The sequence below is a fragment of the Monodon monoceros genome, unplaced genomic scaffold, assembly GCF_005190385.1.
Source record: "Monodon monoceros isolate NGI ecotype Baffin Bay Population unplaced genomic scaffold, NGI_Narwhal_1 Super_Scaffold_13, whole genome shotgun sequence".
NCBI lineage: Eukaryota > Metazoa > Chordata > Mammalia > Artiodactyla > Monodontidae > Monodon > Monodon monoceros.
The window spans coordinates 42,504,001-42,519,812 of record NW_021703769.1 but is presented as its reverse complement, the minus strand read 5'-3'; the positions used below and the strand labels follow the sequence as shown (position 1 = coordinate 42,519,812).

The 15,812-nt window shown below is 45.4% G+C and overlaps 1 protein-coding gene across 4 annotated transcripts in view; it reads right to left on the bottom strand.

The window, feature by feature from the left end:
- The window catches only part of ABHD12 (abhydrolase domain containing 12), a 70,793-nt gene that overhangs the window by 19,891 nt on the left and 35,090 nt on the right, over nucleotides 1–15,812 (bottom strand). For all 4 annotated transcript variants that reach the window (XM_029220896.1, XM_029220900.1, XM_029220897.1 and 1 more), the window contains one exon: nucleotides 3,758–3,882. In XM_029220896.1, coding sequence (XP_029076729.1) covers nucleotides 3,758–3,882 — 125 coding nt within the window. The remainder of the gene's footprint in view (nucleotides 1–3,757; nucleotides 3,883–15,812) is intronic.

The window sequence follows — 15,812 nt, the reverse complement described above, 5'->3', positions numbered from 1 at the left end:
AAAGGAACGGAGTCAAGGGGTGCAGGGCCCCAGGCTGGCCTGAGGAGGGTCCAGGATCTGCCTGGACCAGAACACGGCTCACTCCTGCTGGCCTTCGTGTGGCCACAGCCCTTGGCCCGTGACTCTGGGATGCAGGCTGGAGCCCACCCTCCTGGCCCCTGCTTCCACCGCAGGGCTGAAGCAAGGAGAGAGCACCCAGCCCGCCAGCAGTCCCCTGAGGTGGCAGGGGCAGGAGTCGGGAGCCGGGGACAGTGACCCAGCTCCTCATCGCTATCAATTACAAGCTCCGCCTCACACAGAAGCTGAGTGCACAGCCCAGGGACCCAGCACACAGGCCCATGCAGCTGTCAGGACCAGGCCTCTGGTTTCTCCTGCTTCCCCAGCTGTGTATCATCCACCCTCTGACCTCGTTGTCATTTATCAGCAACCACAAACATCATCGGGAGCGATTTAGAAAGGACCCTCAAGAGATGATGCTCGGTAAGCAGTGAGTAAACACATGAATGAACAGAAAACAACTGAGTCTGCCATCCTTTCCTCAGCCAATCTAGAAGATACTCGTGGGGTGAGAGGCCAGAACTCCTGGGCTGCAGGGAACACGTCTGATTGCCTGAGAACTTTGAACATCGGGGCTATGCCCCATCCCAGGCACTGAGTAAAGACCACCCTGATATATGGGAAGAGGTGGGGCACCAACAAGGGAAGGGCCGGGAAGGCCCTCTGGGTTTTATCAAACGCCAGTTCCCCGAAGGGCTCTGGGCTTCCACAAGAAGAAAGGGATAAGGAAAGAAAGCTATCAGGGATCACAGGGACTGCTAAGGGGAAGGAAAAAGAGGAGGCTGAAGGACTGCCATCCCGTGGAAGCTGTAGTGGACAGGCTGGCCTTCTGCTTGAACAACAAATGAGCAATTCATATATTAACCCTAATCTCCAAAAAAGGCCCAAGGCAGTGTGCAGACAAGAGCAGTTTTACACCAGCCTCTGAACTGAAACATTCCTTCCCATCAGGAGATGGTTCTAAATCCCAGGGCAAAGACTGTGACAAGGCGCTGCTATCACCACAACATCGCCGGGCTGGGGGCGGGGGTACCGACTTTTGAATGGAGTATCGAAAAGCACATATATTTATGCTAACATGTACAGACACACACAAAAAGACCAGCAGGAAATAAACAATGTGACAGCAATTTTCTCTGAACAAGTTTCATTTTCTTCTTCATGCCTTTCAGAGTTTTTCAGTTCATCTTTCGTTTTTAGAAAGATCATGTATTTTTTATGAAAATATATTTTAAGTAGAATAATGCCTTAAATCATAGATGCTATCCTTCATCTAATGCTTATTTATCTGAGTTATACATTTAGTTTCAGAGAGAGTTGCTATGAACTTAAAACTATTTTAATCATGTTTTGGGGCCCAAAAGATTGTTACACTTCCTTCAATATCCAAATGGAAATCCACAGCTCACAATTCACATCTTGAGGAGACAAGAACGAAGGTGCCCCCTGAACACGCAGGCCCTCCAGAAGCGTGAGATGAAACTGCCAAGTCACACCGCAAGACAGCCTGGAGATCCCCATCTCCTCCACGGGGAGGGGCACACACAACCATCCCACTTCCACACAGCAGGCATATGGAAACAAGGAGTTGGGGACGGGTGTCTCTCTGGGGGGTGCAGGGCGGCCCCACGGCCCAGCCTGGCCCTCCTCTTCTGTGCCAGAGAACCCAGGAACATCCTGCCATTTCATTAGGAAATCAACAGTGCAAAATTTGTGGGCTGTGTCTAAAGTTACCCCAATGATTGACCTAAAGAAAATCAACTCTATTCAAATATTTGCTGGGACCCCGCGGTGTGGCAGCCCAGAGGGCAGCAGGCCACCTGCTGCCAAGACACCTGCCCAAGGGGCCTGGAGTTGTCCGGAGGCCTGCCTTGTGGGAAAGCTGTGCAGGGCTGACTCTAAGGTCTACTATTGGGAAATCTGCAGCCTGTGGCTTCGTGTTTGCGTGTAACTCAAACTCTCTTTCTTCTGTGCTAGACTGACTGTGGACATTTAAGGGACATTACAGTCAGAAAAAAACAAAACTTTCTTGATTTTAATAGGTTGTGAGTTCCTTCTAAGTTTGTGCTTCTCACAAGTGGTGAAAACTCAGGGATGATAAATTCCTGGAAGTTTAGCCACGTTTATGTTAGAAAAATCAAATGCTTCTTAGTGTACCTACATGTATTTTACACTTACTTTATGACACCCAAATACAAAACGCATTTTAGGTTTATGAAGTATTAAATATCCACCTCACTATTTCTGTCCCTCCTCCTCCTGCGCCTCTTTAGAGCAGACATTCCCTTTCAGCAGCGACATCCACTTTTCTGTGATCAAGTCTACTGCAGACTTAACACCCCAAACTCATGTGCCCCAATGCACACGGGCCTCTGCAGAGTCTGCAGCACTGGTGTTACTCCAGACGAGGGGCCACCCACACCCTGCCTTGCAACACCTCTTGTCTGTCCTCTCCTCCCACCTCCTCTTCACCAGCTCCCCTGCTGCCTCCATAGCACCAGCCCAGCTTCCCAAGCCTCCAGCTCCGACACACACAAGTTCAAACCCACTCCTTGCAAACCAGCACAGCCAAGAGCGTGCAGAGCCTGCCTCACCTGTCCTGAGGGCTCCCCACACCCAACTGCAAGGCCATCTCTCATGAGGCACCTGTTGTGTGCCAAGCACCATGTTCTATCCACCGACCTCGAAGGCCCGCAGGCGCAGTCCCTTCCCGCCTGGCCTCATCTTGAAGGTGTAAAAGGATGCTCCATAAAAGGATTATTCCTGGCAACCGTATACCTTCCACTTCATAAACCTGATACTTCTACCCTTTTTCCTCCCACTTGCCCAAAAGTAAACATATAGCATGAAAAAAAAAACAAACTTTGGAACACACCAGGTCCAAGTTAACTGAAGGAGACTATAACACCTGGAAAGCCAGCATATAATTCCACAGAAACCAAAGTATGTCAGGGTTTTTTGTTTTGTTTTTTATTTTAACATCTTTATTGGGGTATAATTGCTTTACAATGGTGTGTTAGTTTCTGCTTTATAACAAAGTGAATCAGTTATACATATACATATGTTCCCATATCTCTTCCCTCTTGCGTCTCCTACCCTCCCTATCCCACCCCTCCAGGCGGTCACAAAGCACCAAGTTGATCTCCCTGTGCTATGCGGCTGCTTCCCACTAGCTATCTACCTTACTTACGTTTGGTAGTGTATATATGTCCATGCCTCTCTCTCGCTTTGTCACAGCTCACCCTTCCCCCTCCCCATATCCTCAAGTTGTCAGGGTTTTTTAAGGGGGAAAAAAAAGATTTTTTTTTTAATTTAAAGAAAAAAGGCCTAATTATTTTTAAGGCACTATTTTCAGTGGTCACCTTTTCCAAGGATAGTTAACCTCCTAGACTGCACAAAGGACAGCGCATCCCCAACATGACAGCTTCAGAAGACTCTCCATGTAATCAACATTTCTACCCACCTCAGCTGAAGAAAGACCCCCCCACCATGCAGTAGTCACCTGTGCACACAAATGCCAACCCTGAAGAGCAATGCCCTCATTACAAACATCTTTTAACTGGGAGGGGGGCAAAGGGAACCTTCTGGACAATAAAAAGCCTCTATTTCCTGATCTCAGTAGTGAATATATAAATACATAAATCACCATGAAAATGAACTCTCACTAAAATGAAAGGAAACATGGACACACAGCACTTACCGAAATTCAAGAAAATCAGTTTGGCCTGTATCCCAGGACACAGTTTGATGAGAAATGGAATGGCCACGTACAACCCCACGACACAGAGGAGTATCTTCCTCAGTCGGAAGCACAGGCCCTTTCGCCTGAAAGAGAAAAGCAGTGAGCAGGTCAAAGGCAGGAGTGAGTCTGCTGTGGTTTACTAACAGCGTCACTGACCACGATCCACACATTTTGTTTCCAACAAGAGTATCACCAATGATAAGAGGAGCCTCCCACCTGCTTTTGCCTTTTAATTTGCGCTTACAACTCTACCAGTTACTCTAGTAGGGTAAAATTTGTTTCCCGAAAGCCAAAGAAACAGTCCTGCTGATTTCCTTTGTGTGCCCTGGAATCAGAACCCAGCACAGCCATCAGATCCTCAGAAAGTGCCCAACTTCATGTCAGACAGTAGCTGCAACTTCACCTCAGGAGAGTGGCTGCCTCTGAGCCTCTGACTGCCCTCCTGCAAGCAAGCGTGGGCTACCCATCAGAGGAAGCACGTATGCGACAGAACCTGCCACACCAGGTCCCGGGAGGCAGCTGGCCGGAAGGCTCTGGCCATCACTGCATGTTCTCATATTTCTGCCCGCATACCCTCCAGAGGCCCCTTTTGCGGGCACCTCGGGCCAGGTCATCATCCCAGGTCTCAAGACTCTTCTAATCCACAACCAGCTCCAAGACTTCCTCATTCTGTTCCTGATCCCCTGTTAAAAAATGTCCCTAGCCCAGAGAGTCTCAAACTTCTTGGACTAAGGGCCTCTCTACAACTGAAAAATTGAGGGCCCAAAAGAGCTTCTGTTCATATGATTTGTGTTTATTACTCTTTGTTTTATGAGAAATTAAAGAAAAATTTAAAATATCTATTAAGTCATCTAATAACAATAAACAACAATAATAAATATAATTAACGTTATAAAAAATGATTATATTTTCCAAAACGAAAAATTTTAGTGAGGAGATTTTTACAAATTTCTTTAAGTCAGACAGCTTAACAGAAGACAGATGGGTTCTCGTATCTACTTCTGCATTCAATCTGCTGCAATCCCACACGTCACGCAGCATCTGGAAAGCTCCCGAAACCCCATGAGAGAATGAAAGTGAAAATGGCAAACAGCATCTCAGTGTTACCATGAAATCTCTCTGACCTCACGGACATGCTGAAGGGTTCTGGGGACCCCATGAGCCCCAAGCACACATGGAAACTGCTGCTTATCTCAGCATATCAAGTCTCAACCTCAATGGGTTTAGTTACTTATTTCTGGACTATTTCGAAAAAAAGTAAGGTGGTTTAAAAAAATATACCTTGAACTGCAATACAGAAGGATCTGAATGCATTAGGCTAGGGGCTTCCTTGGTGGCACAGTGGTTTAGAATCCTCCTGCCAATGCAGGAGACACGGGTTCGAGCACTGGTCCGGGAAGATCTCACATGGCACAGAGCAATTAAGCCCATGTGCCACAACTACTGAAGCCTGCGCGCCTAGCCTGTGCTCCGCAACAAGAGAAGCCACCGCAATGAGAAGCCCACGAGCCGCAACTAGAGAAAGCCCGCGTGCAGCAACGAAGAGCAAATGCAGCCAAAAATAAATAAATAAATTTATAAAAATAAATAAAAAGTTTTTAAAAAAGCATTAGGTTAAGTTAAATAAGACAGACACAAAAGACTACATACTGTATAATCCCATTTGTCTGAAATTCCAGAAAAAGCAAAACTACAGAGACAGAAATGCAGAACAGGGACCTCAGAGGCTGGGAGTAGAGGAAAGAGATTGCAAGGGGCACGAGGCAACTTTTGCAGTGATAGAAATGTTCTTTATCTGGACTGTGGTTGTGGACACATGAATGTATATGTTGGTAAATTTTATCGCATGTAAATAATACTTCAACAAAGCTGATGTAAATAATACCTCAATAAAGCTGATGACAAATATGCATATCTGACGATGTAATCCTTTCACTCATTCACTGGCTCATCCACCAGTCGTTACTGAGCACGGGGCACTCCTGGGGCAAGTGGACAATAAGGGCAGCAGACGATGCTGTCTGTGTCTCTGCTGTGCTCTCAGCTCAGCGGGGCAGACAAAGGGCTGTGAGAGAGGCATCTGGTGCAGGGTGACCTGACCTAGTCTGGGCTTCCAGGGAAAGGGCCACTGGTGGAAACACTAAGTCAGGAATACAGGAGTTAACTAGATGATGCAGGAGAAGTTTAAAAGGGCATCTTAAATTCCATGTACAGTCTACCCATTCACTGAGGAAAGGCATACAATGTAGTGGTTAAGGTGCCGGCTCTGAAGTCAAATGATCTGGTCCAGCATCCAATCTACCACTTACTAGCTGTCATATTCCTCTTGAACAAAAAAAATATATGGAAATAGAAATGAAAAAAATGTATCTACCTGTAGCAATAAGGCTCTTCTACATTAAAATCATTTTCTTCTGGATTGAGTTATTATAATTATTATCGTACACATTAATCAAAATGACAAATATGTTATATTTTTGGTAAATTATTATTAAGCATGAAAAGTAAACTTTTATTGAAAATACATCTTTAAATGAGATGGATTCCACTACTTTCCCAAATGCATCATGTCTCTCTCTATATATTACTTATTGATAGAAAAAAGTGGGGCGGTTAGCATTAATTCTATTTCTGTTTTTGGTTTTTAAACATATAAGTATTGAGAACTTGTTCACATCAGTAAAAGGGAGTGGAAGTTTACTAGTATCACCACTTCTTCAGGGTTACATGCTCAAAATCACACAGTAAAAAAACCTCAAATAAGCCCTTTTTCATTTTTGTTGACAGCTAAGAATTTGACACCACCTGACTTGTAAAATTTTGATGCAGTCATTAGACATTCACTTTCTCAGCTTTTACCAAGAACTGAGCCCTCTTGCCTTGACCTTGACCTGCCTTTAGCAAGAATCCTGCTAAGTCATCCCCCACCTTGATATCTGATCAAGTCCATCATCCCCCCACCTTTGATGTCTAAACGCTTGACCTGCCTTTAGCAAGAGTCCCTCCACCCTTGATATCTCCTCAGTAATTTTTCATCCCCTGATCCCCTAACTCTACTTTCCGTCTGGAAATCCCAAGCCGTCTCCTCAGGAGGCATCCCAGAGAGGGCTGTACGCGTGCCTGATCTTTCTACCAGCTCCTTCTGTCCACCCTGCCAGGCCTTTTCCTTCCCACCCCAGCCCCACCTCCCTACAGCCACTAGAGCTTTAGGCCCCTGCCTACATGGGGGGCTGTTAAGGGACTCAGGGACTCCACACAGCCTCTACCTGAGGATGAAAAGGAAAAATGACATATTGGAGATAGGTCAGGTGTTTTACCCACGCAGCTGGGCTGTGGAAACACCCAGACTGCTGCTTGGTATTCTCAAAAAGTCCCTCACCTGAAATGTAGTCCATTGCCTCCACAGGATTACATATCATGGGAAATGAACATCTTAAAAGTCAAATATAGTAAAAAAGCATTAGTCCTCATCTTGAGCAGGTACCTTAAATTGTTCCATTTCCCCAAAACTAAATTCAGATAAAAAGATAAATAAAGCAGGGCAAAGACGAGAACCAACTCTTACGTTACATAAGCTGCTGAGTTTTGTGTGACTGTGATTATGCTGACTGGTGGCTCAGCTGTCAGGACGAGTGCAGTAAGATCTCTCTTTGTATCTGACTGTCTGTTTACATATGTATGGACATATGTGTGTGTATGTATGTACATATATAAGCTACAGCTGACCCTTGAACAGCGAAGGGGTTAGGGGTGCCAACCCTCCATGCAATTGAAAATCTGAGTATAACTTAAAGTTGGCCCTCCATTTTTGTGGTTCTGCTTCTGTGGATTCAACCAACCGTGGATCATGTGGTACTGTGGTACGTCTTTGGTGAAAAAAAATCTGTTTATGAGTGGACCCGCCCGCATAGTTCAAACCCGTGTTGTTCAAGGGTCCACTGTATTTGTGATGTTTTCCTAGCCCTGGATTGTATTACCAAATTAATTTATAAAACCCCTTTAAGGAGCTCTGTTCCAACTGGCTTAAAGAGAAATAAGTGACAAATTAAATATTCCTAAAACTCCCAGAAGTATAAGAACCCAAATATTTTTCAAGCTCATGTATAAATAAAACCAGTTTAGTGGTGTCAGTTTAATAAAAGCAGTTGTCCTCTTGAAACAGGAGGGAAGGGGGCAGGGCACAACCTTTAAAAGAGTGACACAGCCGAAGGACAAGACAAAAACTGGTTAGAACCACCTAGATCCAAGATGGTGGAAGATTCGACTTCCAGTAGACCTTGAGCCTCATTATATGCTAATTGTAATGCATTTGCTAAATGACGTACCCACCAGTGCCAGGACAGTTCTGAGGCCAACCAAAAAAGGCCAAAAGCAGGCAGTGGCCCAATTCCTAGAAATCCCCGCCCCTTCCCCGAAATAGTTGGAATAATCCTGCTCATTAGCCTATGAAATTTACCCAGCCCACAAAAGCTAACCACACCATATTTCGGGGACGCTCACCTTCTGAGATGGTCCACACTCTGTGGAGTGTGTTTCTCTCTAAATAAATCCACTTCTACCTATCACTGTGTCTCTCAGTCGACAAGACATAAGGAACCTGAGCTTCATGAAGTCCTGAGACCAGGTGTGTGACCTCAATGAAAAGACAGTGGGTTTTGACCAGGTTCAACTCCTGGCATGTGGGTTCAAGTCCCACCTGAAGTGCATGGTTTCACTCTGAGTTATCAGCATTAAGTATAATATGAGCACACATTATTTGACTAATAAACCCAGGTAGAATAACAACCTAATATAATCTACTAGATTATTAAGATTATAAATATTATAAACTCAACCTAAGAATAAAAGTACAAGTAGATATGTAGTAAAATTGCTTGGAATCCATTATTTCATGTATATCAAGTGCAGCAATAAAACAAAACCCACGTATTTAACTAAGGTTTTTATTCTGTGATTTTTTTTTTTGAAACTTGCCTAACACACGTGTTATAAAAATAATAAACAGGGAAGTAACTTGATGATGGCTAGCTTACAGCATTCATGAAACAATCTCAGTATAACTGTTAAGAACCAGTGTATCGGACTTCCCTGGTGGCGAAGTGGTTAAGAATCTGCCTGCCAATGCAAGGGACATGGGTTCAATCCCTGGTCCGGGAAGATCCCACATGCCGCGGACCAACTAAGCCTGTGGGCCACAACTACTAAGCCTGCGCTGTAGAGCCCGCAAGCAACAACCACTGAAGCCCGCGCGCCTAGAGCCCGTGCTCCACAGCAAGAGAAGCCATTGCAATGAGAAGCCCGTGCACCACAACGAAGAGTAGTCCCCGCTCGCTGCAACCAGAGAAAGCCCGCGAGCAACAACGAAGACCCAACGTGGCCAAAAATAAATAAATAAATAAATAAATAAATAAATAAATATAAAAGCACCAGTGTATCAGGCTGACGTGATATAAAAGTTTTATGAATGGATTTTTCAACAATAGCTGAAACCAAGCAGGACTCTGTGGGGCCCTCCTGGGCACAAAAGCCCTTCTGCACCCCCTGTTTCTAGGAGATAGGCTTCACTCAGCCTCCTTGACCTTCCCTGATTTCCAAAGGGCAGATTCAAACAGCTGCTAATTGGGGAAAGGAGGCAATGAGAAACAAGGGAGGGGCAGTCAAGAACAACAGTGCACCCTTGGGGCAGGGTCCTGGTTCCTCCTCAAGGGATATACAAAACAATATCTTTGAGTGTCTTCTGCAGGAACTAAGGCCCCCATCCAGGCAGAGGATGGTAATTTCAGGCTGAGCACAATATTCCTGTAGCACCATCGTAATACCTCACCATCAACCAATCAGAAGAAAGTTACACACCCTGCAGTCCTCACCCCAAATTTTGCCTATAAAAACTTTTCCACCAAAGCCATCAGGGGTTTCTGAGCATGAGCCACCGGTTCTCCTTGCTTGGCCCTGCAATAAACCTTTCTCTGCTCCAAACTCTGATGTGCTGGTTTGTTTGGCTTCACTGTGCATTGGGCACACTAACTTTGGTAATAAACATTTATCTTTTTCCCCCTGCCTGATCCCTCCAGAATTCAGAGACTCTGACTGACTATTCTTATTTTCATGGCAATGTAGTTACTTGCATAACTTCAGCAAGAATCCATCTTCCTTGTGCAGAACACAATTGGAAACAATGATTATATAACCAAGGCTTTGACTGGAATGGCATATTTAAAAATGGTTCATAGAATTGTATACGACCAGACAGCTTTAAGGAACTAAGGCTGACTTTATGGAACCAATGTTTAGAAACGCTTCTTAGAAAAATAGGCCTGGTACCTAATTTACATAGTTCCCAGCCTTACTTACAGGTCACTTCCTGGCAGGCCCCAAAACTGTAGGATATTTTAAGGACTTCAGGAAGATAGGAATTCATCCAAATCTATAGGTACTGCAGTTCTTGGCTTGGCTTCCTAGCTTCGAATGACTTTTAAAAGTCTGAGATTCCTTATAAAATGTTCCAGCAAAGCAAACTTTTAAGAGGCCTATGTGGTCAACTGGCATGCTTGCTGCACTTATGTAAATGATTAGGCCAAATCTTTTTTTTTTTTTAAATAAAGAAAAATAATCTTGCTTTGAGTATCTCTGATCAAAGAAGGACACGACTGTGGAGAGAAATTTTATGTTTCAACAGAAAACTGTAACACACCCTTGTGGGTTATTCAGATTTCTAGTCCTGTTCATTATCGTTGAGGTTTTATTATCTATCTGTAAACTGGTCTAGATCCTGCCCTCTTGTACATTTTATCAGTCTTCACCAAATTCTCAATTCTTTGGGTTTCCTTCAATACCTGGTTACAACCCTCCAAGTTAACATTTCTAATTTTCTTCACACCCTCTGACTGCCCAGATCCTCAATGGGATTCCAGGCTGTCGTGCAGTTTCCCCTTCCCTGAGGATCTGAAAAGTCCTTCTGGATGAAGCTGGTCAACTTGATGTAAACCTTTTCGAGCCTTCACCACAGCAGATCACATGTGGGATGCCATTACCAAAGACATTCAAACTGCAAACCAGGAAATCCATCTTATTGCCATCCTCCCTCCACAACCTAAAAATGCTTCAAACTCAACGTTTAAATATCTTCTCAACTGACTGCCCTCTGGACTCAGAAAATGGGTTTAGAATCTGCTCCAACCATTAATCTTTGTTTTTCTTTTTGTTTGCTTGTTCTAACCCAAGGTCTTCTTTCCTACTGCAGATTGCCTACTTCTCACCTTGTCAGCTGAGTCTTCTCTCTGCAGCAATCAACCAGCTCCTCGCTTGTGAAACTTCTTGGGAAGTTTCAACTGGGGGAATGTGGGGACTGACAACCCAAAAGAAATGGTCAAAGTTACTTCAAAATGAAAACATCTGATTTCTAATAGATGCAGAAAGAAATCTCATTGGAAATTCCCTCCTCTGCCTAAGGCAGAGCTCTAGAAGAGTAGCTGCCACAAACCGACCTTGGGGAGGTCTCCAGTCAGGGAGGTGACTGACCTTGGGCACAGGACATCCAAAAACACTGTATCAACAAGCCTCAGTCCTGCCCCTCCCCTTTATGAAACTGGCAATATAAACCCTTTCCCTCTGGCTGTTTGGGTAGCTGTTCTAGTTACAGAGCACTCCCACATGCATAATAAACTTTTCTCCTGTTTATCTGTCTATTGTCAATTACTTCAGATCTAAATTTATGCTGGAAAAGTTTTTCTCTCAGCAGCATAATCATCGGGTCTGGCCATCTTTCTCCAACAGATGAAGTCCTTCCAGCAGGGACCCCGTCTTTCACCTTTGTCTCTGTGGTAGCTAAATCAATGCCACGCCTACAGTTTGTGCTCAGTGAATGTTTGATCAAAGAATGACTGCCCCATGATCATTAATGCAGAAAATTATCAGAACCACCACCAATTTCTCTGGGCTCCAACTACACTTGAGTTCCACAGTTTTCTTCTATTTCATAGTTTGTGTCTTCAGCTAAGCATCTACGCTGAAAGTTGCTCTGGTTGACAGTCACTTGGTTGTGTATTAGAATCTTTGGAGAAATTTACAAAATATCAATGCCTGGAACTTGCTTCAGAAATTCTAGTTTTGGGAATTCCCTGGAGGTCCACTGCAGGAGGCATGGGTTTGCTCCCTGGTCAGGAAACTAAGGTCCTGAATGCTGTGCAGTGTGGCCAAAAAAAGAAAAAGAAAAAATAATAATAAAACTAAAGAAAGAAAAAAAAGAAATTCTAGTTTTATTGGTCTGAAGTATGACTTGAGGAGACCACAGCTGCCTGCCCACCCAGCAGCCCCTGAGCACCTCAGCACTTGCTGAGACAGGAAGGGGGCAGGGCATAACCTTTAAAAGAATGACAGCCATCAAGGACACAACATAAACTGGTTAGAACCAACCAGCTCCAAGATGGTGGACGAGTTGACTTCCACTAGACCTTGAGCCTCAGTATACGCTCACTGTAATACAACATGCTAAATAACACATCCACAGGCGTCATGACAGTTCCAAGGCCAAACATAAAGGTCACAAAGTGGGCAGTGGCCCAATTCCTGGAAATTCCCATCCTTTCCCCAAAATAGTTGGAATAATCCTCCCACTCATTAGCCTATGAAATTACCCACCCCTATAAAAACTGACAACCCCGTACCCTGGTGCCTCTCACCTTCTGAGATGGCCTACACTCTGTCTATGGAGTGTGTATCTCCCTGAATAAACTTCCTTTTTAAAAAAATTAATAATTTATTTTTGGCTACATTGGATCTTCGTTGCTGTGCACGGATTTTTCTCTAGTTGCGGCGAGCAGGGGCTACTCTTTGTTGCAGTACACAGGCTTCTCATTGCGGTGGCTTCTCTTGTTGCGGAGCACAGGCTCTAGGTGCACAGGCTCCAGTAGTTGTGGCATGTGGGCTCAGTAGTTGTGGCCTGTGGGCTCTAGAGTGCAGGCTCAGTAGTTATGGCACACGGGCTTAGTTGCTCCGTGGCACGTGGGATCTTCCCAGACCAGGGCTCAAACCCGTGTCCCCTGCATTGGCAGGCAGATTCTTAACCACTGCGCCACCAGGGAAGTCCCTGAATAAACTTTCTTATTACTTTACTATGGCTCGCTCTTGAATTCTTTCCTGCGCAAAGCCAAGAACCCACACTCAGTGGCCGTCCCCCGTCCCAGGAACTCACCTGAGACCTGGGACATGACCATCCTCTCTGGCCCCACTTTCTTTCCTGCGACACTGCCACTTACTTCACCTTCACGGCCTTTCCCTCTGTCCCTGCCGAGCCAGACTCAATGCCCATGATCATTAATGTGCCACCACCCGCACTTCAGAGCTTTGTATGGCATCTCCCTTCCCCTGGGGTTGGAACAGGCCAGTAAGGGTGCTGAGCATGCCTGAATCCTTCCTGAGAGTCTCTGTAGAAACCTAAGAGGGGGCTTCCCTGGTAGCGCAGTGGTTGAGAGTCCGCCTGCCGATGCGGGGGACACGGGTTCGTGCCCCGGTCTGGAAAAACCCCACATGCCGCGGAGCGGCTGTGCCCGTGACCCATGGCCGCTGAGCCTGCGCGTCCGGAGCCTGTGCTCCGCAACGGGAGAGGCCACAACAGCGAGAGGTCCACGTACCGCAAAAAAAAAAAAACAAAAAAAAACCCAACAAACTAGAGGGACAGAGAACTGGGGACAAAGGAAGCCACCCTGGAGTGGCCAAAGGAGCCCTTCAGTCTCTCAGGACAGGACCTGAAGGTTCTAATTTTAAGACTTAAACCACTTTCATAAGCAAACAAACAAAAAGGAGTGTTTGGCCTCGACAGATCAAATAAGCTCAATGAAGCAGGAAACTGTATCTGGGAGTAAGCAAAAAACCAATAACCAGAATTTGGCCCTAAGGACTGCTCCTACCTGCAGTGCCAGTTCACCGCTGTGGGAGGTGGAAGCCAGACACAGGGGTGTATGCTGTCCCAGAAGCAGGATGGGAGGCAGGAACGGCAGTGAAGGAGACACCTACTGGCTTCCACAGTGGGAGGACTCTCCTGCAACTGACCTCAGCTCTGGTGCCAAAACAGGTCCTTCCACAGAAGTTCATTCACACTTATGGCTGACTTTTTGGCATCAATTGCCAGGCCTCATGCCTTCTGGGCTAAAATGTTGTATATAAGACCCAGGTTCCAGATGAGAAACTGAGGCTCGTGTATGAGCACACGGTCCATGTGGAACTGAACGCAGGCCATCTTTCCTGATGTCCAAGACAAAGACGTTCTTGGGTCAGACCATTCACAGAGACACAAAGGATCCCAAGCGACCTGGGGAACATGACAACACCAAACCAAATCCAGCAAGCCAAACTACTGAGTCCGCAAAATCCTATGCAAGACAGGACTGTACTGTCAGAAAAAATTAATAAAGGTTACACTAGAAGAAAAATGAACTTGTCTGGTCTGCTCAGCTCTTGGCCATCCATCCCATCTTCTCAGAACGACAGTCTTCACACCCCCTCCAGCAGTTCAGACCAAGAAACTGGCCCCATCGCTTCTCTGTCTGCTCGCTTATCTGACCTGGGCTTTCCCTTTCCTACCTCTCTTTTTCTTCTCCTTCCCGTGCCTTCTAAAGAGATACTCAAACATAATTGAACTGCTTTGAACAATGGAAGCATTATTTCTTTGTAAGAGGTTTGAGCTGTCAAAGTCTCTCTTTGGAACAGGAAATGGGAAAAATACCAGTACCATCATTCCCAAAGGCCCCCACCTCATATAAACACTACCATGTCCTCTGCGAGGCTAGAGCTGGAAATTCTGTATTAGAAGGAACCAGCAGGTGTTAAGAAGTGAACCCTGTCGGATACTCTGTCAATCCGCAGCTGGAAAACAGTTCATGCAGGACATCAAGACTAGCAGGGGTTCACTCTCATTCTCTGCTAACAAAGGAAAACAGGCAGATAACAAATGAAGATTTTAAACAACAAAGCCCTGTCCCCATTTTAAGGTCAAGACAGAAAATAAGAATGAGGCTGCACTCATCATGTTTAATGAGAAAGGCTGTGTCTCTGAGCTCAGCCTAAGAAAACTTCTGTGGATGGAGCTGTCATTAAAAAAAAATTTTTTTTTTTAACCATTTCCTGCCAAAAGAGCAAAACCCCTTTTTTGAGCAAACTGAGAAGGTATATATTTTTAAAGATCTTTCATTGCATGCCACCAAATGAAAGTTGTCATTTATACTTTAAGGAGGCTGTCTTCTTTTTCCCCACTTTAAGCTGTGAAACTAGGGCGATAATATGAAGCACTGATGGGTAGATAAAGAGAGGCCTTTCTTGGGACTTCCCTGGTGGTGCAGTGGTTAATACTCTGCACTCCCAAAGCAGGGGGATGGGTTCAATCCCTGGTCAGGGAACTAGATCCCACACGCACACCGCAACCAAGAGTTCGCATGCCACAAACATGGAGCTGGCGAGCCGCAACTAAGGAGCCCGCCTGCTGCAACTAAGACCTGGTGCAACCAAATAAATGAAATTAAATTAAAAAGAGAGAGAGAGAGAGAGAGACCTTTCTTGAAAGAACAGAAGCCAAATCTAGGAACCAAGGAAGCCCAAAAGATGTTCTTTACTGAGGAAAACTTCAGTGAATGAGCTTGTTTATATCAATGTAGTTCCTGCACTATGGAGATGAAAAACAAAAGTATACCTTAGTGTGTTCCAGTCAAACAGCACCTGCCAAACTGAACAGGAGAAATGATACCTAAGGCCAGGCCCCCACAGTAACTCCTGCTGGTCTGCCTGCTCCCAGCACCTGACGCTGTGGAGGCTTCATTTCCCACAGGCCCTCTACAGGGCAGCTGGCACAAGCCCTCAGACTTCCCTTAGGCAATAAATGCTCAGCGCTCGCAAGATTCTCTATGCAACTAAGCCTATCAGCTTCCAAACAGCCATTTCCCATGCGCTGCTCCGACACCCAATGGTTTAAAACTGTTGGGAACTGGCCACCCTCTCCTTCCTGGACGTGTGACCTCAGCCAGCA